The sequence below is a fragment of the Orcinus orca genome, chromosome 9, assembly GCF_937001465.1.
Source record: "Orcinus orca chromosome 9, mOrcOrc1.1, whole genome shotgun sequence".
Taxonomy (NCBI): Eukaryota; Metazoa; Chordata; class Mammalia; order Artiodactyla; family Delphinidae; genus Orcinus; species Orcinus orca.
The window spans coordinates 54,644,419-54,670,471 of NC_064567.1; the positions used below are offsets into that span (position 1 = coordinate 54,644,419).

The 26,053-nt window shown below is 37.4% G+C and overlaps 1 protein-coding gene across 6 annotated transcripts in view; it reads left to right on the plus strand.

Moving 5' to 3' along the window:
- The window catches only part of CDK14 (cyclin dependent kinase 14), a 711,364-nt gene that overhangs the window by 607,977 nt on the left and 77,334 nt on the right, over positions 1 to 26,053 (plus strand). For all 6 annotated transcript variants that reach the window (XM_049714769.1, XM_049714770.1, XM_033420532.2 and 3 more), the window contains 2 exons: positions 19,162 to 19,301; positions 24,704 to 24,847. In XM_049714769.1, coding sequence (XP_049570726.1) covers positions 19,162 to 19,301; positions 24,704 to 24,819 — 256 coding nt within the window. In that variant the 3' untranslated portion in view covers positions 24,820 to 24,847. The remainder of the gene's footprint in view (positions 1 to 19,161; positions 19,302 to 24,703; positions 24,848 to 26,053) is intronic.

The following is a 26,053-nucleotide window of genomic DNA, read 5'->3' on the forward strand; positions in this document are numbered from 1 at the left end:
TTGGGTACATATGTTAACTCTTCAGCTTCCGGACATTGAAATTTTCCACATTTAAAAAAACTGAAGCATGAACAGAAATGCAGAAATTTTTACTGCTCTTTATTTATTAAAATAACACTGGCTGTGAGATCCCTTTCCTCAACATTTATTTTTATCATTTCCTTTTGATTAAGAAAATGTTTATGAATCTGGTGAATTGTCAGCCTCAGAATTAAGACAAGCATAAGTCGTCACTGGAGAGAGATGATTTGAACAACAATGTCATCTTTTGTATCCATTGTCACCCACTCCACACTTTACCTTGGTTGATTTTCATGAAAATTAGGATAGGATAAGGGGCCCAATCATTTGTGGGGACAGGGGGTCCTCCTCATACTTTGGGGAGAGTTTCTATAAAACTGGGGCTCAACTTCCACTCATTGTGAAGATACAGTTAATAAACTATTCATGTTGACAAGTGCATCTGACTTCTGCTGTATAGACACTGGTCCTACTGACCCTGTAAAAATACACGGTCAATAAATATTGTTGATAAAAACCAAGAAAAAATAGAAGAGAGGAAAGATGCCTGAGAAAGCTCATTATTGCTACAAATGGCAAGAAGACACCTGAAAGTAACATAAGCTTTGGTATGATAGGGGCCAAGTTCCGATCACAGATCCAGTACTGAACCATATAATACTCAGGAAGCTCACTAGCCAATCTGAGCCCAGATTTTCCGTCTTTAAGACCCTTGGCAGGATTATTGTGAGGAATGTTAGCTTATCCCCCTTCTGGTTTTTGGCATGCCCTGCCCTCTCCTGCCAGTCCAGCTATTTCATTCATTTTGAGATAAGTAATTGTCCTTGAACATGAATACCGCTGTGACACAGGGCCCCCAAACATCTGGAATATTCCTTCTACCTTTCTAGGAGCATGTGCTGAATTTCTCGGTCACCAGATGATTTTTAAAAAATATTTCATGTGTAGAAACAAGATTCCTCTTCCAGCAGTTCCTTCCTAAGAGTGATGTGTTAGCAAATAGCATTGTACATAATTCATGTAAAAGTGTGGTTTACCCTAAGTCTTGAAACACATCTATTAGACAGTTTTCCTAATTAAATTGAAAGAAGCCCTTAGACAAACACTGTTACCAAGTTCAAAGCATCTTTTAGACCTTTTCCATACATGTACACGAACTCTGTACCTGAACTGATGGGTAAGCCTAAACCAGGTGCATAGAGCTTGGGTGTCCACTTGACCCCGAGGGTTTCATTCGTGATACTAAAGGTAATTATCCTTGTTGGTTATGGCTCCTAAATGGGGAAGGTAGATGACTTATCTCTAGAATGACAGAGAATAAAGGCTGGGAGCATAGCCTTACTCTGGTTCACATATCATCACTGACAAGCAGGTGGGTAGGGGACACCAAAGGAAACTGCTTTTTTCTTTCAGACACTGAGCCAAGTCCATACCCTAAGGCACAAGTCCCATGTTACTTTGTATTGTTAAAGTCACTCCCATGTTATATTCGTCATGGGAGTGACTTTAACAATAGATTTTATTTTGTCTTTGACAAAAACAACAAAATACATTAAAATGCCTTAAACACACACATATACAGTCCTACAAATCAGTTATTTTTTGTCTTACCTAAAAGAGCATTTTTAGATCATTTCAACATTTTGGGGATATTAGAAAAATCAAGTGGTGGTTTACAGTTGAAGTCTCATAGTGAGTGTATATGTGTGTGGATGTTATTACCCAGACCATAAATGAGATATAAATGAATAGAAATATTAACACAAAGAGATCAATATTCTGGCCCTCACTGCATTATTATACAGCGCATCTTTGTATATCTGTATGTGAGTTCTCATCTAGTCCTCAGCTGAATTTAATCCCTCAAGACCTGATATACAAACATAATGCCAAATAGAGAACTTCCCTTAAATTATTCAAATTCCCCATAAGTGATTTCCCACTCTTCCTGCAATGGAAAACATTTGATCATAAATTCAATTAAATCAGCCATCATCTTTGTGATGTTTGTCCAGCTAAATCCTTTAGTGACTAAACCAATAAACATACCAGCTGTGTGTGTGTGTTTATGGCATGACTGTTGGGAAAGAATTGATTTGAAGTAAAGACGAAGGGTAGTTCTCATTTCTTAGGCCAGATTTTGACCACTTTACTGCAGCCAAGGTTTAAAAGATTAAACTCTTAGCCGGGACAAAATCATGTATATTCCTTAAATTCATTGGCTTTTATTCCCCAACTCAGGGCCAAGTTTTAATATATTGTTTCAGATCAAAACTGATAAGCTTTGGAGATGTTAGTAAAAGCGGTCAAACCACATCAACCATTTTTCTTCCTCTTTCTTTCACACCCTCTCCTCCCTAGTTGAAACAAAGGAAAAATGACTGTTGACATACTTTTAAGTTTCTCCAGGAAAATTCAATTATAGGACTACAGAACTATTTATGATTTCTCATATTTATGTCAGCTGAAGAGGTAAAGCTTACTAGAGGCTTATAAATGTTGATTGTTTCTCATCTTTATCCTAAAGCCTTTCAGACAATAGATATAATCAACCACCTCCCCTCTTTTTCACCATATCTTTATTAATAGGATCATCATATCCTATTAATTTGGATGTAACTGAACCTTATTTATACGTTATCTTTACATATGTGTATATTCATGTGGCCTCTAGAGGGCAGCATGTTCAGGGTGGGGGGGGAGGTTAGAGGCCAGCTACTTATCTCCATAACATATGTGAGATAACCAACTGATTTTTTTTTTTTTTTTTTTCCCTTTAGCAAAGCAAGTAAGCTATCTCAAGTAGAAAAATCAGTGCTGCCCCATGGTTTGATTGGCTGCCCCATCTGCCATTTTGGGCATCTACTTGGATGGCCAACAATTTTTATGAATTGGCCCAGCTACCTTGGAGGCTATTTAATTAAGGATTATACCAGGTTCCATGCCTTTGCCTCCAAATGGAACTAAGCACATCATTATATTTATAAAGATGAATACAAATGGGATTTTTCCATTTATCTCTCATTTCTTGTCACCCTTGACTGAAGGTTAAATTGTACCCACAGTTCTAATTTTATTTGGCAGTCAAATCAGGCTTTACTCTCCTTTCTTAGAATTCAGCTACATGTCTCTTACGTTTAGGTTGTAATGCTGAAAGAATTCTAATGTCTCTTATTTTTCCCAAGGAAGTGAAACACATTTCCACGGGGACATCTTCCACCCATCGTGATTTTAGGCTCTTTCTCCTACCAGCCGGCAAACCTTTGGAGTAATCCCTGACCTAGCCCTCTTCTCTATAGCTACATTCACTGATTTTCTCAATCCAATCTCTATGCTTCATCTGAAGAATAAATTCTCCCAGTGTATAAACTACACAGTTCTTTTTCTTTAATTTTAGAATTTCTGGAAGCTGCAGCAGATCTTTGAAAGATATAGAGCAGTACTGTCCAATAGATCTTTATGCATTGATAGGAATGTTTTATATCTGCACTGTCCGATATGGGGCCATTGAGTAACTTAAAATTGTGGTTAGTGCAATTGAGGAACTGAATTTTTATCTTATTTAATTTTAATTAATTTAAATTTAAATAGTCATCTGTGGTTTGTGGCTGCCAAATTGAACAGTGCAGAATAGAGCATAACTTCTGATCAGTTTATAACAAATGTTTTACCAGAATATATTGTGAGGGGGATTAGATTTTGCAGCTAAAAACCTACTGCCCAGGCTTTTATTCTCTCGCTTATTTCTTTCTCATATAGCTATAGGCTTAAATCCAAATCCTCTGACTCTGACCAAGGATTTTCTCTCTCTGAGAACATCTGAGACATTTTCAATTTTCAAATTCTTCAATTTTGTTGAATATTGAACATATCTCTCCTGGGTATCCAGAATGGAGTTTCAAAGCATGGCATTTGGACAGCACTGATTCTGGGGGCACTGGCCATTTTACCATCTAAGCTCTGTTACCTCTAGATCTGGTTTTTCCTAAATATAGAAATAAAACTTGAGAACGTGCTAAAATGTGTCAAACTGCATACAAGCTTGGCACAAGTTAGCATATTTCTTAAATTGGAATGTTCCCCCATATACATATGCAACAGTTATTTACACTGACTACAAAGAAAGCCTATGTTTGTTCCATCCACTCTAAAGTGACCTCAATATTCTTTTTAAATTTTCTTATAAGTTCCCAAGTAATCATTTTTTAAATGCTTCCATATTTTTACACATGATCAGCAAATGCATGTTTTAGTTTTCCACAGTATGCTGATATTGTTGGTTTTAAGACATGGCAGACTTTTTTTCTAATGGTTTGTGTCATGCCACTAGCTTCTACCTCATGTTAGAGACATGACTGAAAACACCCTCCATATACCTGGCACATATAAGTAGTTGGACCCCAGATGATAATAAACATGCAGCTTTTTAATTCTGTTCCTTTACCTTAGTTTTATTTCAGCTGAAAAGATAGAATTAGTGCTCAAGAAGATAAACAGCTCAGCAATTATGCCGATTTGGGGGACCTCTAAGCCCAAATGGATATGGAATGGCACCCTTCATTTTAAATCATTTTCTATAAAGAGGCAAATGTAGAGTTAAAGGCAAGAATAAAGGAATGTGCAACCCAAAAGCTGTGCTCACTTTAAATAAAGACAGCCTCAGCGTATTGTATGCTCACCATCAAACCAGTCTTTATAGCACCCGTGCCCCCAGATCCACAACCTCTTCACATGATGAGAGAGGAAAGCAAGGATGATTGGTAGCCACATTATTCTTTAAGAGACCAGCCTCTTGGAAAAGGCTAGGCAGCCCCACACCACAGGGCACAAGAGAGCAAAATAGGAAGGGATCATGAAGTTCTTGTCAACACTCTGTTAGTAATGAGCTTTAAGACTGGACTCCTGTGCACAAAGCCAGTTCCCTGCCATTTTAAGACTTGGTCAGCTTCCTGTTAATGGACATGTGAGTTATCTGCAGGGAAGTCATTAGACTAAAGTCTCTCTAATTTAGTAACTATGCTGAGAACAGCCATTTGCTACCTCCAGAAGCACTTTAGACTATTTGATAATAGTGATGCAATCATGTGCAGGTTCATATAGGTATAGAGAGAGAAAATGAAGGGTAAAAGGCAAGAGCTTGGAACTAGGAGAAGAATGTAAGGTACCAGTTCTTAACTCTTCTCAAGTTGGAATTCACTCTGCAGGTTCATTACTAAAAAAATCACTCCTTAAATTGCATTCTAATGTAGGAGGAAATGCTGTCTTTGGATGGAAATATATGAAATATTTTTTCTAAAAATTTAAAAAATCTCTCCTCTGATGGCTCTCATATTTGTAGCACACGTTACATCACAGAGTAGGATAAATCATTTTCCAGGTCTTGAACCTCAAAATGAAAATAAGCACACCAAAAAAATGTTTTCTTCATACTAACCTTAGCATCAGCCCTGGCCACGTAAATAATTACAGTAATCCCTCTCCAAACACGCGTTGTAGTTACTCAGTATTTTAGTACATGTCAGCTTGATGTTCTACAGCTCTGAGGGCCCTGGTTCAGATGTTGGTGAGTCACTCTACTTGGAGATCATTTGAACAGTAGGGTTGGGAAGAGGAAAGGAGGAATGAGGATGGTAGAGAAGCAGAAATGTTTTCACTTTGTTGTCTTGATAAATCTGAAATTGAGGTCAGCACCCTAGGGCTGCTAGGCAGAAGGAAATCAAGACATATAAGACAGGCCATATGGTGAGCCATAAAACAAGGAAGACGTTGGGCATTTAGAAAGAGGACACATATATAGTCAGTAAGGGGGAGACTGGCAAAGAAGGCAGTATGCCTTGGTATGTAACACAGCAAAACACATTTACAAAATCTTAAAATAAGAGGCAGATCCTGCAATGTTATCTAACAGGAAAACGTTTCCATCTTAAGGTATGTAACATAATACTGAAAATACTTTTACTTAAGGTGCTCTTCGTTGTTTTATTTTAGTGAGCATTTAAAAATTATGAGATCTTTTTTGTATAAATTTACTCATAACTTTGATTCTCCTCTTTTTTCCATTAGTTGTAAGTCTCCCAATGAGGTGTTTCCTACCAAAGGAGTTTTAGGGATATACTCTGATTTGGGAAAGAATATTATAGTCTTAATAGACTCCTTTTATGCATTTAGTAGGGTTAGTTTAATTTTTTACATGCATAGAAGTGGTAGAGCAGCAGCAGTAATATTTATTATAAATATCAACAGCTGCACTTGCTCATGGTACACATAGATGTGACTCTACCATGCTAAATGCTCTGTCCGCATTATCTCGTTTAATCCTGAAAATAGCTCTCAGATAGTTCTCTACATTTTCTGATAGTAACATTTCAGCTTATTTTAGAAAGTCTATTTCCCTGTCCTCAATTATATTGTAGTCTCAAGAGCAAATCTGTAAATATATCCCTCATTTGCCATTTTATTCACAGAAGGACTGAGGCTAGGATGAGGCAACTAAGGTACTCAGCTTGGGTTCAGAATTTAAGTGATGCCCCCCTCCAAAAAAAACATAGTAATCAAGATAAATTACATTTTAATGCAATATTTTAAAAAGCCAAAAGATAGCTTCTATGTTTTCTATGCTGTCCATCGAACAACCCTTCGTTAGCACCCGTTCCCCCAGATCCATAACCTCCTCCTTCCTAAACCCCAGTGCTGGTCAGGTTATAGAGAAATGGATGCATTTATTTACTGCTAATGGCACTGTAAACTGATAAACAATGTAGAAAACTTCATGGAAACGTTAAAAGCTGTAAAGATACTCATTTGTGGCACATTCAAGAAATATGATTTGGCATCATCTAAAAGTTCTGGGTGCTTGGGAATGCACAGATGAGGTTCCCATTCTCACGGGCTTTACCTTCTAGAGTATCTAGGAAAATAAACAAGTAATAAAATAAGCAATCTCAGAGAGTGATAAGTACATGAAGACATGGCAGTATGATTTCTTTTTAAAAAGAGGAATAGCATTGGAAAATTGTAAGCCATATGAAGGCTGGGACTTTGACTATGTTGTTTACCTTTATATCCTTTGTACCTATGACAGAGCCCATCACATAGTAGGTGCTCAAGAAATATGTGTTGAAGAATGAAGGTGGTAAGAGTGTAGTGAGTGTAAGGAGAGTGAGAGGAGATGAGATTGGAGACTGGAGGCAAAGGGGGTGAGGAAAGGCCTTGTAGGCTACAGTTGCGATGTTACTTCCGATATAGGAAGCCTGGGGAATTAAGTTTATGACCTAGTTATCTGACTCTTTAGTGTTTCTCCCAAGAAAACAAATCAATGGAGTAAAAACCTAGTTGCCCAAAGATGCTCATTACTGTGTTGTATATTAAACTATTTAAAAAGACTTGGCACCAACTTAACCAAGATTAAGGGAATGGGGAAATATTTAGTATATCATGGTTCATGAACCCCAGTGGAATATTACACAGCAATGTTAGGACAGTATTATGAAGACTTTGAAAACATAGGGAATGCTTCATATGTTCTCTGAAAAAAGCAGAATAAAAAATTTTATGCATACTAGCATATTAACTCTAAAATTGTCTGTGAACTGTGATCGAAATGTAATATAAGAGATAAAAATAGTTGTGTTAGGGTAACAGAATTTTGGGTGATTGTTTTTCTACTTTACAAAAATTATCTTTAGTATTATTGTCACATTATTTTAATAAAAATATGTTGCTAAATTAGTATAGAGTTTCTTTTTGGGGTTATGAAAGGATTTTGAAATGGATATTGGTGATGGTTGAACAATATTGTGAATGCTGTTAATGCCACTGAATTGTACACTTGAACATGCTTAAAATGGCAAATTTTAGGTTACATATATTTTACCACAGTTTAAAAAAAAACCCAGATCTCTTCTATAATCATCATCATGGTTTAGCAGCCTCCAAGATGGCCCCCCAGTGGTCCCTGTCTTCTGGTCTTCATACCGTTGGGTAGTCCCTCCCACATTCTACTAGGATTGGTCTTGGTGACCAATATATGGCAGAAATGATGGCACATTATTTCCAAGGTTAGATTCTAAAAGATTGAGGTTCCCATCTTAGCTGTCTCCCTATTTCTTGGTTCACTGACTCTGGGGAAGCTAGCTGCCATGTCATGTGAATAGTTCCTCCATCTGGGAGAGGCCCCCATGGTGAGGAACTAAGGTCTCCTGCCAACAGCCATGTGAGGGAGCCACCTAGGAGTGGATTCACCAGGCCCAGTCAAGTTTCAAATGACTGTAGCCCTGGACGTCACCTTGACTGCAACCCTGTGAGAGACCTTGAGCCAGAACTACCCAGTTCAGCTGTTTCAGGATTCCTGAACCCCAGAAACTAATATGACCTCAATATGGGCTTAAGTTTGACTTTTAGGAATTTAAAGAGAGCTTTTTAAATGCAGGTTTTGAAAGGAAATTTTATGTGGAAAAAATGTACACCGTGATAAAAATTACAAAGAAATAAAATGATGTGTTTGCTCAGACCTATACACATAGAAGTAAACATCGAGTTGATAAAAAAATCATTTATCTGAATTATAGACTTATGAGATGTTTTTATTTTCTCTTATATGTTTCAGGATTTCTCTTATATGTTTCTAAATTCTCTAGAATGATCATGTCATACTTTTATAATGAGGAAAAAAAAAGATATAAACAGAGCTTTAAGAACGATGATACAGAGAAGAGAGCATCTGCATCTGAAGCACATAACATGCTCTACCCTCATTTGCTGTGTGACTCTGGCTGTATGGCTTCTCCTCTCTGAGCCTCAGTTCTCTCATCTATAAGGAGGGATAATGATGTTCATCTCATAGCTGGGGATGCAGAATAAGGGAGACGACTTGTGAGAAGTCTCTAGCACACAGTAAATCCTCAATAGATGCTTCATCTCCTTTGTATACCTTCTCATAGTATTTAGAACAAGGGTGTCATTTGCTGGCTGATCATGTCCTTTGTGATAATCAAGGGAAATCAGATAGTTCAACAGGTAGTTGGTTCAGTGTGCAGCCTACAAGAAAGTCTGTGACGGGGAAGATAGGAGGCTCCTTTGTAGGAGCAGTAAGTATTAAAAGCTATTTGACTTTTCTTCCTAAAGACCATCAGGCCCTTGTAGAGGACACCCAACTCTTCAGTCTTAATCCAAGTCTTGTTTTACACATAAACACACAGGCCAGTTCTTCTTGTATCATAATGAAATCATATATTTTCAAATTCCAGATGCAATGTCACAAGATAAAGAAGCTGAAATGATAGTCCACAGAAAATATATTTTTCATTTGCCCAGAACCAAACTTTAATAACCCATAAGCTCTGATCTAACTGAATTTTCGTTCATATTTATTTAAATGGGAGAACTGGTTTTGGTGATTTTCTCCAATCCTAACCATCTAATATCTTTAACCTACAAGACAACAATTCTTTTATTTATTTATTTATTTTTAAGGGGTAAGGAAACATTCTCCCTTCTATATCAGCTCAGGATGCTAAACTGTGTTGTTTGCCTTAAAAAACAAACTTTCCTTTTTACATTTTTCTTGTTATCTTGGATCATGTCCAGTCTCTAAGGAAATAAACATGTGAAGAAAGAGTTCTGTGGAATGTTAACTGCACTGGTATTTTTCTTCCTTTTATCATGCCTCAAGATTTGCCAAAGTTGATATAAATTCACCATGCCTTCTTTAAAAAGCATAACAGCAAGGCATTCTTCCTGTAGGAGTCGGACTGTAAAAGGTGATTTCCTTTTAGTCCATTTTGTTTAAGCCTGTAAAAAGCATTAAGTGAAAAATCTGATATATTTGTTAGGGCATTTATTGCATTACTAAGTTATATTTTCAGTTCTCAGTGAAAGGTTTATTGAGAGGTTTTGAAGAGGTAAACTTTGAAGAGGTTTTGTTCAGAATTAAAGAATATTTTTTCTTCTCTTTTGGTGAAATAATATCACACAAAATTATACCTTTCAGGAGCTATTCTTAGCATTGTTTACAGTCAAAGGACACACCCGTTCCATTATGGTGAAGCAGATATCACCTTCCAAAACCAGCCTCTGTTGATGAGATTTGTAACTTCTCTAGGGTTTCAGAGGCATGAAAGGCTGTGAAGTTACCATTTTCCATTAACCCAAGTCACCCTAATATTGATGCACCAGTAAGGTAAACTACTTTGCAGGAGTCTTTTAGAGTGAAAATGTTTTTCATATTGGACTAAATATTTGTAACTGATTCATCTTAAATGTAAAAATATAAGCCATTGCTAAACTTTAATGTGGATTGATTTCTTTTTTGATAGATGAAGATTTTAATTTAAATTCTTGACACAATCTTTTATCATCAAAAAATGAGTGTTGTCTTTTTCAGATGAAACAGTGCTATAATCAACCACTTTGAATTCAGGAAAATTGGATAATCACTCTTCTCTAAATAACATAAATATCAAAAACATCACAAGGGTAGAAAACTCATTAACAGTTTACTCTGCTTCACTCTTGATTTACTAAAAATGTTTTGAAAACTTGTGAAATTATATGATCCTTTTAATTGATTTAAACAGCTTATGGTAAGAAAAGGTCAATCTTTACAGCAGTCCTGTGGAGGAGAGGGCTACTAATTTTATCCTGATCTGTATCCAGAAGTCAGAAAGTTTGAGTTGTTGATGTCCTTTAGTTAACAATGGAATTCCATATGGGGGAAGGTCATGTCGTTAGGAAGGTCTAGTGTTTATGATCGGATATAACAGTTAACAAAGTAACTGGGAAGTTGGAAATCAATTCTGTTGAATGCACATCCTTTGGGTTTTGAAGATGTTATACACTGATTTTGTTTTAAATATTCTGTAAGTTTTATCCTGATTACAAGGATTAATTGTTATTTCTGTATTTTATTTATTTATTTTACTGAAATAAGATACATCATTTTTTACCATGTCCTTCAGTCAGAGGATTGAAAAGTAATTATTTTTGCCTCTTCTGCTGTTAACCACATTATTAAAGTAAAATACTAAACAAAAATATAGAATCATATGATCACTAGTCAACAAAATCTGGGAACCTTTTCCAAAATATAGGTATAATGCCTGATAGGTTTGTGCTATTCCTATATATAAAAAATGTCAGTGATTGGCAGCTTGTAACAAATCTTAGAGAAATTTTTTTTAATTACATTATATAGTTGTGTAGAATTATAAGTGATTAGATTTATATAAGCTACTAAAAAACACAATTTTTACAACTCAAAAAAATCACTGCTACTAGGTACTGGAGAAGAATTGAAAAGGAGATTTAAGTGGAGTCTGCAAAAACAATGTAGTGAAACAGTTAACTGTTTCTTTCCTATAAGCAAGTTGCATGCAAGCATGATCCACCTTTGTGGAAAATAAGTTTAAATACACAGGGCTTTTGTTGAAAAGAATATAACAAGAAGTTCACTTATATTAGCTTTTCTTTGTGAATATTTTATGATAATATCTGCATCTATAGATTTATGAGATGTAAATATGAAAATCTATAGCTCCGTATTAGCACATGGAAAAGGCTAGTATAATTGCATAAGTTAGCCAATTTTTTAAAAGCCAGACCACTCTTCATTTGATTTCAGACTGAACTTAAACATTCAAAGACATGTCTTTTTTGGGGGGAGGGTAGAAAATTATAATAAATAAAATCAAAGCTAGAAAATTATAATAAATCAAAGCTAGGAAATTTATCTAGCTAAGCTCTGAAATCCAAAGCAAGAATTTAGTGTTTTCCTTTTTCTGCTCACCTTTTGGCAGTTTATAATACTCTTAAGAGTGTCAGTGCTAGCGTTTTCAAAAGCTCAATTCATTTACACCCTGCTGAGGGCTCTACAGCACTTTCTGTACTTTTCCACCAGATAGAGTTTTCTGCAAGGGCAACTATGTGTTGAGTAAGGGTTAGATCTGAAGGAAAGACCCAGCAATGCAGATTAGTATGACTGGCTTTGGGGATTATTCATCTTGTTCACATTAAGGCTGGACTCTCCCTGTTGTCTTTATTTAATATAGGGCACTGGAGGTGTTAAAAAGAATATAGAAAGAATAGTCTCTATAACAATAGAGTTCAGAATTAAAGGAAGAGAGAGAAATACAGAAACATGTAAGGTATCTTTAAAAACAACTTTAAAGTAATCCAATAATCCCTTTACAAACTGAGTAACATACGGCTGTGTGTGTGTGTGTGTGTAATCTATCTCTATATGTATGTACACATATATACATACAATAAATCTTTGGCATGACATGTAATCGGCACTAAAGAGTCAGAAATTTCTGTATGTTCCATTTTGTAAGTATGGCCCTTTGATTATCTGGATCAAATAAAATAATATGTGTGAAAACACTTTGTAGACTGTAGAACACTCTACAAGTAGCACTATGATACAGAATTTTAACAATCAAGTAAGCTGACCGTTATGGGAATGAGTGTCTTCCAGGGAGATTGTGTTATTAAACAGTTTAGCTAGAATAAATGAATGAGAACTGAACAATTTTCTGTGCACAACAAAACACAACCTATTTTTGGAAGCTAATATAAAAATGTTACCTGTTTACCTTGAGGGGAGGACTCTCATTAATTTTTTTTTTTTTTAACAGCAGTGTGTTGACAAAGAAAGTCTCAGTGTAAAACAACTCTGTCTTCATTATTAACATACCCAAGAGTCTTGCCTCTCATTTCATTGCACAGCCCAGCTCCTGGACTTGAGATTCACTGCACAGACCTAAATCTTTCCTTATATTAGTCTTTATTTTCCCCAGGAGTTTATTCCAGTGTCAGGGATTCCCTTCATCTTCTGCTTGACCAATTACTGGCCCCTCTTTGCAAAATGAATAAATTCAAGCCTGTTTTTTAAAAATAAGTCACTTTTTGAAAAATCAGAGTGGTTTTATGACTGCAGTCTTCCCTCTAAGTTAGAACTTCGACAAGAAGGTGATTAAATGCACATTTAGCTTTTCATATATATATATACAAGAGTGCTGTATCTGACAGTTCTAGTCGGTACAGTTGAGGAAACAGTCAGACTTGTTTTTATTGGTGGGTGGACTTCTTCACAAGTCATTTTCAAGAGATCAATTGTTGTCTAACCCAGTGGCCAGTGCCCATGTTGGCATCCTTGGCACAGAGACAAAATGTGCACTGTCAAATAAAAGGACCCAGTCCATTTGTCTTTGCTCTGTGATGAGTGTGACAGTGAGTAAAGCATGAATATAGAGACCCTCCTCATCTTTCACTCCAGGTCGCTCTATTTCCAACTCTGTGAGACAAAGCACACTCTTATGCTTCAGACATAGGCCCACAGTGTATGTCGTTTTTTCCCATCATAAATTGCAAGTGAGGAGTATTCTAGAATGTTTTGTTGTTTTTATTAATTTCCTTTTAAGCCTTTATATGGAAGTCAGTATCTCCATTGAATGCTTTAATAAGTAGATTGAACCTGCTACACCTCTACCCTTTATGTCCAGCTTTCATGAGCTAAAATATTAATAAATCGCAGCGAAGATTTTTATAGACATATTTACAAGTCAACTTTTAGGAACAAAATGTAACTTGTTTTAGTTCTACAAGCAGATGTATCATCAGTTTTAGAGGGAGTCTTTTGGCACTACAACGTGAAAAAGCAAACAAAAAAACCTTGCAGTCCCAGTTTATAAAGTAACTTTAAAAAGACAAGGATGAATTTCCTTCCCACTTCAAAAAAAAAAGTCATCCTCTGAGACATGTATACTTTGAAGATGTTCCTTAGGGACCAGAATTTAACCTTAAGATGTTTTTACCCCAAAATGATTGTTTACTTTTAAATTCATGTGTCGCAGGTAAAGTAAAACCTCTTGTAAGTATAAAAATTAATATAAGTTCTCAATCAAAAATTCAGCCATTCATCAAATGCCATGTCCCCACTCTGTACTAGGAACCGTGCCTCATAGGAAATGCCCTTTTTGGCTTGCCATTGCCCAGTTTTTCCTCTTTCTCGTGCCACCATTTTCATCCTCTACTTTCAGTTTTCTCTACCCAACGTTGACAGTCTTCCTTAGTGTGGCAACAGACTTTGGCTTTGCTTTGCTCTTTATTTTCAAGATGGCTTAGAAACTTAGGTGACCTTTTAAAGCATTTAGTTGACAGGTTGAGTGAAGACAAGTGAGAGGTACTGTTGGATCACTGCCTTGATGGCAGAGAGGGGAGCTGTGTTGGGTGAGCGATGGCAGGCCAGTGTGGCTCTGCTCACCCTCCCTGCCTCCAGTTCACACTCAGGTTCTTCCTAGATCAGAGGACATGTAATGTTAGAGCTAGACAACCCTTAATGACCATATGTTCCATCTTCCTCATTTCTGAGGTACAAAAATCTGACCTGCACAAGGAATAAAGAAAATATCCTGCTCTATAGTCATGGTTTAAAGCTGTTTTTGCTATTCATATTACATTCTTTCATATTTTTTTTTAAAAAACTCAGGTAAAGTGTATGTGTGTGTGTGTGTGTGTGTGTTACATAGATAAGGACTAGGAAAACGATGAAATTTGTTATGATTAGAATAGCAGAATACTATTATTTTCAACTGTATTAAAAGCATTTGTTTGAAAGTTACTGATAAGATTCTCTCCACAAACATACTCTGAATTCAGTAGAGATTGTTTCTCTTCATTTTCATACAGATTTATAATTTTTAAATTCCTTAAGGTTTTTCCCAGGGAGTTTCCACAAACAGCAAACAACATCTTTTAAAAGCAATGAATATGGGGCTTCCCTGGTGGCGTGGTTGAGAGTCCTCCTGCCGATGCAGGGGACACAGGTTCGTGCCCTGGTCCAGGAAGATCCCACATGCCGCAGAGCGGCTGGGCCCGTGAGCCATGGCCACTGAGCCTGCGCGTCCAGAGCCTGTGCTCCGCAACGGGAGAGGCCACAACAGCTAGAGGCCCGCATACCACACACACACAAAAAAACAATGAATATGGAATGAACGTGAAGGTTTCTGTCCCACGTACCCTTCCCCATTTATGTGAACCTCCAGGAACGCAGAGCTGGCTGAACTCACCCTGTGAGCTGACAGGCACAGTTCTGACCGCCTGAGGCCAACCCCCACTTGGTGACCTGGCATCCAGCACTGAAATCCATAGGAGAGCCTCACCATTAGCAGTTGCATCTCCTCATTTGCTGGGACATCCCTTGAGGCTCCCCTGGGACACAGAAGTCCCAGTGACAGTCACTCACAGAGGGCCAGCCTCCACCCCTGATGTCTGAATGTTCCTTGTGAAAAACCTGCAGCACCCCATCTCTCCAGACTCCTCCCTGTGCTGAATTTCCTTGACCAGTCCCCCTGCCCTTTCACATGTCTAGATGGCCTGATCTCCATTCCTATTGATCAAGATGTAGAGCCATTTGAAAAAATTCTCTGGACCCCTTTCTTAACCCCTCCCACCCCCAGCCTCAGACAATCACTGATCACTTTTCTGTTTCTATAATTTTGCGTTTTTCAGAATGTCATCTAAATGAAAGTATATAGTGTGTAGCCTTTGGCTTCTTTCACTTAGGATAATGCATTTGAGAGTCATCTATAAAGTAAGTGGTGAAGGAAGGAACATTAGCCTGAAATAACTTCAGTTATCTAGTTTTTGAGACTTAATAGAGGTAACCTAAAAGAATTAGTTTTAAAAAAAAGAGGCAAGACAACAACACCAATTTAGTGCTTATTCCAGGGAGAAAGACCTAAAAACTGTAAGTGTGGATGATTTTATAGTAACTAATTAGATTATAGAGATGATAAATATTTATCTGTAGGGGGAAAAACAGTCTCTTCTGCTACTGCTAAAAATCACCTAAAATGTTGGATAAAATACAAGCACATCCGTTCAAATGCATATGCATAGCTGAACCAAGAAGAAATTAACTGAAATTTCCAGGGGCCAAGAATGAAAAAAACAGAATGATAAGTAAGTGCTGAAGTTGCAGCTGCCCTCGAGGTATTGCTAAAACAGAAACGTGGAGCTGCTTGACGGTCGGGAATCAAGGCTTTGGGCCTGAGAAAGTTAGGAGGGCATAGGAGTTGAGATTCCCCACAGAGAGTCAAGACCCTCAAAGCACTTCAGCCAGTAATGGGCTGGCTAAAAAAAAAAAAAGAAAAAATCTGCTTCCAGCAAAGAGAGACTTCAAGGACAATTGTTTGTGTTGCCCTTGGCTCTGAATGGGGATGAAAAAGACTCCCCTGAGAATTCTACAAGTTTAGGTTTAAATTTACATAACTCACTTGGTCTCAGAAGCCAACAGAAAGAACTTGGAGTACATAGGTGTTGAGAGAGCTCCAGCGCTCCTAGCAGAAGCAAAAGAAAATCCCTATAGAGGACATAGTCTCAACCCAGGTGCTTCAAGACTCCCACAGATTATCAAAGCCAAGCATGAGCCCAAAATCCAGAATTATAAAACGTGAAAAAGTCATTGTGAGTGAGAGTCAGTAGCAAAAGCAACAAAACTGGACTCCTCCACCTCACCCAGAACTTCAGCTATTGGGAATTATCAGACATAGAACAAAACTGTATTTAAAATATTGTAAAGAAATAAAAGATCAAATTAAAAACTTAAATAGGAAACCATTAAAGTTGAAAATGAAAATTTGTCAGAGATTTTAAAAGAACTTATAAGAACAAAATGAATAAGGAAAACAGCATATTAGATGCACCTGATTAGAGAGTTAGTTGAGTTAGAAGATGGCTCTGAAGTAATTACTCAGAATGGAGAACAGAGAGACTAACAGATGGAAAATATGAAAGAACAAGTGAAGACATGGAAAATTTAATAAGATGGTATTACATTGGAGTTATAAAACGACGGAAGAGAGAGAATTGAGCAAAGGCAATATTCGGAAAGTAGTGGCTGAGATCTTCTTCCAGAATTGATGAAAGACATGAAACCTCAAATTCAGGAAACACTATGAATACCAAGCAGGTTAAATCAAAAGAACCCCATACATCGCAAGATATAGCAAACTTTCTAAATTAAAATTTTGTGTGATAATTCAGATGTTTATGTATAAACCAGATAGCACAAATAAGCATTTGATTATTTTATTGACTTTATTAACAAGTTTAGTCAGTTTGGGGGAGGGGAAATGTCTTCTTGGTAATTCCTTATATTTAGGTCTATATGTGTTAAATCTAAATGTGATCAACAATCAACTGCAAAAACAAATACAACTTTAAATATTTATAATTCTTCAAAATAGTGAAACCATGCTTCAAGGATGACTTACGGCTTGTTGGAGCTGGAAGGGCTGCAGACATAATGTGGTTCATCACTCTTTAACAGAGTCAGGCCTAAAACTTAGATCTAGTCTCAGTCTGGCTGGCACTGTCGTTGTGTTTTATCAAAGCTGTATAAAATGGATACCAATGTGTTCACCATGGTTACATACAAACTGTATGTTCAATATAAGTGCAGTTTTTGCCATGAAGTCTACCTATCTCAAACTTTGCATTTGATATTTAGAAACATATTAATGAAAAAAATTTAATAGCAAAAGAGTCTTAGGAAGAGGAAGGAATAATTTGGATGGCCCTGGACCCTATTAAAAGAAAGAAAGAAGAAAAAAAAGAAAACAGAATTTTAAGAATGCCTCCGTTTCCTGTAGACAAATTTCTCTTTGCCAGGTAGAGACATTTAAAACTAAGATACTGATCAGTTTTTTAAAAAACAGCATTACAGCAGCCAGACACTGAACCAATGGGTGAGACCTTCACCTATGAAGATTTAGGGAGAAGGTCTCTTAGATTGGATCTTTGGAGTAATATTTTTCTTCGCTCTTCTCCCTTTTTCTTCCTCTGCCCAAATTCATGACCTACTTTCCTCTTCCTCACTCCCAATCCATCCCCCTCCCCCCACACCATAACAATTTTAAATCAATGCTAAAGAGTAGCTTGAGGAGGGGAAGGGAGAGAATTGTTGGTCACTAGAAAAGATGTTTATTGACTCATGGCTTGTTTTGTAGCTTCAAGGCTTTTGAAAGAATACCCACTAGCAGGTGCAACGTTTCTTCACATTCTTCTGGGTGCTTAAGAGTCACTGTACTTACTTCATCTTGTAGAAACTCAGGAATCTGTGGGTAAAAGCCTTTAGGAATGACCTGAGAGCTTTGCACATGCAAAACCACTGGGTGGGTTTGAATCTGCTCAACCTGCTAACTGAGCAAACCATTACCTTCTCTGACTTCCACTTCGCTCCCCCTGCTGTTAGACAGAAACAGAGTTATCTTGTCTGAATAGTAAATAGGAGAGTGTGTGAAAAGCGCCTAGGAGAGCGCTTGACACATGTTCACCTACTCATAAATGGTAATCATTATTAGGAAGACTTTAATTATCATTTTTTATGTTAACTATTTGGATTTGATTGCCCTGAGCAGTGAATAGAGTTTCCATGGAAAACAAGGCTGGGCTGGACAGTGTGGTCTGCTACCCATTTGAAAGTAGTACCACATGAAAGATTTTACTCCTCTGCTTTTTTGGTAATCTTGAGACACATATTTTCTCTCTGCTGTCGTTTTAAAGGTCATCTTGAATTGATTCAGTCCCATATGGTTTATGCCTATCCCCTTTGTTAACCTGCGTGTTAATATTATGATTAATATTTGAAAGGGTACTTATTCCAATAATTTTTTGTTCAATGTAAGAAAATGTAAATTCTTAAAGGAAAAAGTAACTTTAGTAACTAGAGAATTTAATAGTAGATTTATTTTAATTCTCCTGGTTATTTTGTATTAATTTTCCTGTAAATGTATCCAGATGTGTATGCAGTACCTATATTCTATGAACAAATTCTGGCAACTATTTGATAAATTATCTTCTGATATTTTCTACCTTGGGACCTAATTCTATCCTGAAAATATCAATCCTTTGCTTATAGTAAAATATGTTACATCAATGAGGAAAGTGAGAGTAAAAGCTGGTTTACAGTAACGGATACTCTAGGAACTAATGTGAATTCTGCTTCTTTTTATTTTCAACAGGCAACTTGTTTTCTTGGCCAGGAATAAATAAATACTGAAAAATTAGGTGAGCCTTATGTCTTACTTAGGGGATTTTCTTGTTTGTTCTGATTTCTCTCTTTTTTGCTTGTGTTTTCAGGCTCAGCTATGTGAATCATGCAGAGGATCTGGCCTCCAAACTCCTACAGTGTTCCCCAAAGAACAGACTATCAGCACAGGCCGCCTTGAGCCACGAGTATTTTAGTGACCTGCCCCCACGGCTATGGGAACTGACTGATAGTGAGTATGACAAATTCAAAACATCCAATCGAAGCAGGGACATGATTTTAGCATCTATGTGTAATACACATGTAGAGAGGTCCACATGTTTATATGTGCATCTCTCTAATATTACGTATGCTTGTATATGCATTGCGCGCGCGCGCGCGCGTGCGTGTGTGTGTATAGAGAGAGCGAGAGAGAATGGGGGAGGGGGGTAGTGTGTGTGTATATATTTAGTGGAATCCTGCCATTCAATTGCTAGCTTACCAGACACAGGAAGAAAATGGATTCCTTTTTTGCTATCTCTGCTCTGCAGTCAGCAGCTGCATGTCTTTGTATTTGATTATGTGTGTGTCCAAAAAAATGATATGAGCAGTCATAAAGGAAAAGGAAAATATGATTTACATATTTAGTGCCTTATGCATATAGTATTTTTTAGCTGGCTGCAGTACACAGAGTAGGAATGATTCATTTCTATTTGATTCTCAGAGACAATCTTGGTTGTAACAATAACCTTAAAAAGGGCTGCTATGCAGTGAGCTGACGAACAGAGTTGGCAATTGGCTAATGCGCTGAATTGACATGTAAGAACTGAAGACATGTAATTCATTTCAACTACAGATGCTCTTGGTATTCATACAGAGCTCTTCTCTGGATCTTTTAAAACAAAACACATTCCTGGGTGGGTTTTTGTTTTGTTTTTACAAAAGTGTTCATATTTACACAGCCTTTTTCAATTACATTTTAAATATTTGGGGGAGGATTTATGACTGGGAGGATCTCATCTTTCTTCCAAAGTGTGAAACAAAATTCTTGTGAAATTTTGCAAAACACTACTGCAGTAAGAACACTTTTGTTCAATGGTGATACATTCTTTCCAAATGCCAGTGAAAGATATTTCTCCTCATACTCTTTTCTTTTTGCCTTAAAAATTAATATACTGCATATATGGATGGATATATCATTTTTAATCCTTGTGTACACATCACTTACCATAGACATACATAAAATTTATTTCTTTATTCCCTTAGACTTTTTCCACCCATGATAGCATTGGAGTCTCCTCGACAACAATAACCTTTTACTTTGGAACTAAGTCCCAAGTAACAACTCTTGGGTATTCCTACACTAAATCTTTTCTGATACCTCATATTTAATTCTAATTACTTTTTTTTTTTTTACTCTAAAGTAACTATAGATACATTAACCCACTACTCCCCCATGCTTTGAAATCTTCTTCAGGATTTCATATATTCCAAGCCCATATTTATCCCATATTCTGCACTACTTCTTTCTGAAAGTCTACCCACTGACCATTACTACAACTATCCCCATTAAAAAAAAAATTAAAGTTGAAATCCCTATAGAAAAATAATGAATTGGTAACACATCTTCCCATACTGAAAAAAAAAAAAAAATGATGCCAGTGGACTCATTAGTTTATTGCTCGTCAGACTCAAACATATGGCTTGTTTTCCCATTCAGTATAACTTGCAACTTGATATCACTCCTCCTTGGTGACATCTCAATCCCATCTGACTTGATGATTGAGTTTAAGCCGGGATTTTGATGGTCTATGAATTCTGAATTCTGTAGTAGTACTTTTCTGTTAATATGGACTTATTACCCACTTGGCACTTAGTTTATCAGCCAGTGGTTAAATCCAGTTTCTACCAGTAAGTAAATGCCTACACATTATCACTCGGCAGCAGGCTGCCAATGGAGACAGCCTTGTCCCTGTCATTAACAAGCACAATGTATGCAGAACACCAGAGGGGAATTAAAACCACAAAAAATACCTCAGGGTGGTATTTTTAATATGAGAATTTAATTTGTAATTTCACAGATTAAGAATTTTGGCTGCATTAATCCCTTTATCAGCTCACAGCAGGCTATTTGCAGAAGCATAACCATAAGGCGATATTCATTGGCAGAAACACGTCTTTGCATAACGTTAAACATCAGGAGCCGTGAAACCTTTTGAAGGGGGGAGAATAAAGATGAAAAATCATTATATTTTTAAAGCAAGATTCTGCTAAACGCCTCCGGTAACAATTTTGAGTTACAGAAATGCTATTTCTGTGTCTAGTAGATAATCATTATGAAGCATAAATCCAGTCGCAAGAAAGGACAATCCCAGCATTAAATACCACAGTCATTTCCATTTCGAACAACATGGTAGTTCTTGTAAACATGTTTACACAACAAAGAATTCCTAGGCTTTGGAGACTTTGGGAACTAGTTCTTTTAAGTGAAATGACTGGCTTTGGTGACTCTGTTATCTAGGTTAATATTCTGCAAACTATATTTAAAAGTTCTTGAAATTCTTAAAATTAAATTTTACATTAGTGTGGAGTCTTGTAAAAGTTCACCACCTGGCAAATGGCAGCAGCAGCAGCAGTGCCAGTATCCTCATATGCTTCCTTTTCAAGGAGATTTGGAAAGAGATCCATCTGAAAAGAAGTGTTGCAGAACCAATAAATGGATTGTCTTATCAACCAAGTCATGGTTTCTGTTAATCAGTTTTAGGAGCCTCACATTAATACATAGTCTATTCAGGATGCAGTAACAAAATAACTTAGACCGGGGCTTAAACAACAAACATTTATTTCTCACAGTTCTGAAGGCTGGGAAGTCAAAGATCAAGGTGTCGGCAAAATCAAGTTTCCTGATGAGACAGCCACCTCCCTGTATCTTCACATGGCAGAGAGAGAGAAACAGTGACACCTCTCTCTCCCTCTTTCTCTCTCTCTCTCTCTCTCTCTCATTTTTTTCATATAAAGCCACTAATTTCATCCTAAGGGCCTCACCTTCATGACTTCATCTAACCCTAAATACTACCCAAAGGCCTCATCTCCAAAAACTATCACATGGGGGGTTAAGGCTTCAGCATATGAATTTTGGAGGGACACAGTTAAGTCCATAGCAGTCACATTCTTAAAGATGGGTCATGGCATTTTTTTTTTTAAAGAATGTCCACAAAGGGAAAATCTTATGCAAGCAGAAAGCAAACCCAGGTGAAAGGAGAAGATTGTAACAAAAGTAAGTTCAAAGTGGGCTCCAGTCTTCTTGGCTACTTTAATATATCAGACCTTTTGAGAAGAGTATCAAGTGTTATTAGAACCTTGGTTACACAGAGCACTGCAGTCATTCCATGAATTCTTATAAAAATGAAGTTGTATGCTGATGCCAGACTGTTATTTGCTTTGGAAGAACATATAACAATATAATATCTTTCTTAATTGTACTAGTCCTTAAAACCTCACCAGTTTACAAAATGCCAAAATTTAGAAGCAATGTATTAGTGTGCCACTGAAGCAGGAATTATAAATTCATCAAGCAAGAATTATGGTACAGTTACCTGGAGATCTGGCGGTTAAAGCTGGCTAATTCTAGTGGCACCCTGTCATTCTCCCTCTATCCCAAAACCCGAACAGCCTTGCCCCACTTCTTCACAAAGATTTAATTGCAGGGAAGTAAATGGAGGGCTGATTTAGAAGAAATTCATTATTTTTCCCAAATACACGAAAGGGCATTCTCCTGTGTATACTATCAAGTTACATAAATTATTGAAGCTGAACCACCCTTGTCAAAGTAAATGAACAAAATACACTTCATAGCGTAGAGTCCTTGATTTTATTACATTCATTTGCTAATTCACAAAACTCAGATCTGCAGTGAAAGAAGGCCAACAAATTGGTGCAGTGTGAAGAGCACTGAACTGGGAATCAGACCACCTGGATTCCAGCTTCAGCTCCGCTGTTAACTAGCTGGGCAGCTTTGGAGAAGTGCCTTAGTTTCTGTGGGTTCCCAATTTCTCATATAGAGACACAGTGATCCCTAAGGACCTTTCAGCTCTAATGTTGGTAGGGTTTCTTATTCTTATATATGTCCTATATATTATCCTAAAGTAACATTATGCCATTAATGGAGCTCCATGCCATCTTTTTAAAAAGAAAACACACCCTGTTCTAACATATTTGCTGCTCTGGTTTCTAGACTTCCATTCTCTCTTGAATCCTTTTGAGCCGAGCTTTTATACCCAAGATTCCACAACTGCTGGTTTTAGTCTCTATCCATTGGTCTTTCCCCAGCCCTCATCTTGATCCATCAGCATAATTCAACACAATTGACCACTGTCTCCTCGTAGTAACATTTCCTTCACTTGGATTCCAGGACAGGACATTTTCCTTTTGCCTCCCTAAACATTCCTTTTCATACTCCTTTGCAGATTTCTCATCTGCCAGACCTCTCAGTCTTAGAGTGCCCTGGGGCTTAATCCTCAGATCTTCCTATCTACATATGCTCCCTAGAGCCTAGATGATCTCATTTAATCTCATGATTTAGATATCATCTGTGTACACTGACAGCTTCCAAATTTCAATCTCCAGTCCCATCTTCCCTGACTCCAGACTTGCATATACCAGCTGACTACTTAACATCTCCATTTGGACGTCTAGTAGGCGTTTCTAACTTCATATTACCAGAACTGAGTTCCTTATCTTTTCCCTTAGACTTGCTCATTTTATAGTCTTCACCTCGTTAATAAGGGGCAATGTCATTCTTCCAGTTGTTGGAAGTTACCCTTGACTCCTCTTCTTTTGTCGTACCCAAACCCGGTTCTTCTGTAGACCCTGTTGATGCTACCTTCAAAATAGATCAATAGACCATCATCACTTCTCCACTGCCATCACTGCCCCATGTCACTCACCATCTTCCTTCACCTGTGTTTCTACAATAGCCGTCTAACTGTTTTGCCTGCTCCTTCTCTTGCTCCTTAGAGAGGCTTTGCTGTTTCTTCTTTCTCCAGTTCGTGCTTGCTCTTGCTCTAGATATATGCATGACTTGCCCTCTCACCTTTTTGGCTCTCTGCTCAAAGGTACCTTTACCTGGGAAGCCTTCACTGACCTGCTTCCTGTTTCTCTTCCTGCTTTATTATTCTTCAGAACACTTACAACTAGTTGATATATTCATCTGAGTGTTTATCATCTGTCTCCCCTAAGTGGAATCTACAAAAACCAGGGTTTCTTTTCATTCTGATTGATACACTACAGGATTCTGAAAACCTAGAACAGTGTGGGGCTCAATAAATATTTCTTCAAAGAATGAATGAAAGAATGCACAAAGAAAGGGCAAAATATGTTGTTTCCAAATTCAGGCTTATTGTTCTAGATCAGAGAAGTATGAGAGATCAGCTGAGCTGTGGCTTGGAGGGGAAGGCAGACTATCCTGTCGTATGTGTGTGTAAATCTGTGTGAGTGTGTGTGTGTGTGGCTGTGACGACATTTCAAAGACCAATGCATACCATGATGTTTTATGTGAGGGACATCCAGCATTGCATCTCAGCCTCCAATTGTGAAAGAAAAGATTCTAAATACACCTATAAATATGTAAATGAAAACTTTTCATTCTGTCCACAGTGTCTTCTATTTTTACCGTCCCAAATGTAAGATTGCAACCAGAAGCTGGAGAAAGTATGCGGGCCTTTGGGAAAAACAATAGTTATGGCAAAAGTCTATCAAATAGCAAGCACTGATGCGCACAGCAGTCTCAAGAGAGCACAGGTAAGATGACCTACTTTACTTGGAAAGTAATTGTGAAAAGACATTGAGTCAATCTTTCAAATGAAATATTTCAGACTTATTTTTTCCTAAGTATCTTATGAATCTCTTATGTTTGTTATGGCATTCATTACAGATTCTAGTGAGGCAGAGTGCTGTCAGTCATTTCTGTATTTTTAGGCACTTGCTGGAGTCTAACCACAATGGTCCTTTATTTATGTAGTCATAAGCAAACCATTTTAGTCATAAGCAGATCATTTCACTACTCACCCATCCTTCATAGAGGCTAGAAAATGGTTAACCTCGGAGGATATTTAAGCCACAGACCTGCTTTGTGTGGCCCACACAATTTTTTTCCTTGATTGCTCCCATTTTAAAATGAGGAGATTTTACACAAAGTCTGGGTTTCCGGCTTTTCTCGAGAAATCAGCAGCTTTGGCAACACTAAACTCACATTCCTGCCAGAAGTTTGTGTATGTAACTGAACTGTGGCTGCCTCCTTTGGAAAGGACATGGGCTCCCTAGTTTAGTTTAGTGGCCATTTGGGCCACTTCACTCATTTCTGATTCCTGGGTGGCCCCTAGTACAGACCTTGTTGTGGTGAAGCATTTATTTTATTTTTTTCCTATTCGATTCTTTGGCCTCTGCTATTCTGCAGATGTAAAGCAGAACCTAAACGAGATAGTCTCTGAGCCTGTCGGCCTGTCCCGGTCATCACACAGGCTTTACAGAAAAAAGCATAAGATGGCAACTTCTGAAAAGGCTGTGTCTTTAGTGCCAGTTGGAAATGTCTGGGTTTTTTGGAAGTTTACGCCTATATGTATCTTTTCATTTAATGCAACATAACTCTGAAGCAAACAGAGAACCAACTTTTTTGTGAGGAAGGCTTTTTATTTGCTAGCCCATATTGTTACTTGCTTGTGTGGCTGTTCAGGAATTAAATGTTCCAGTGAATTGAAAGATACAGACAGCATCGCAAGGGCTCCTCTTCCTTCCTCTCTCTCTTAATGTGAAATGTTAACAGGCTGAACTGTCAGCAGATTACATGTCCACATTGTCTTGTGGGTGATTAGTCAATACATTTGGACTTAGCTTTTGTGTATGCTCAATGTGGAGGTCAATTTTGGCCTCTCAGGAGTATGGTGGTGATTTATGAATGATTGGAGAAAAGATTCCCAGATTGATAAAAGATGGTGTATAAATGCCAGT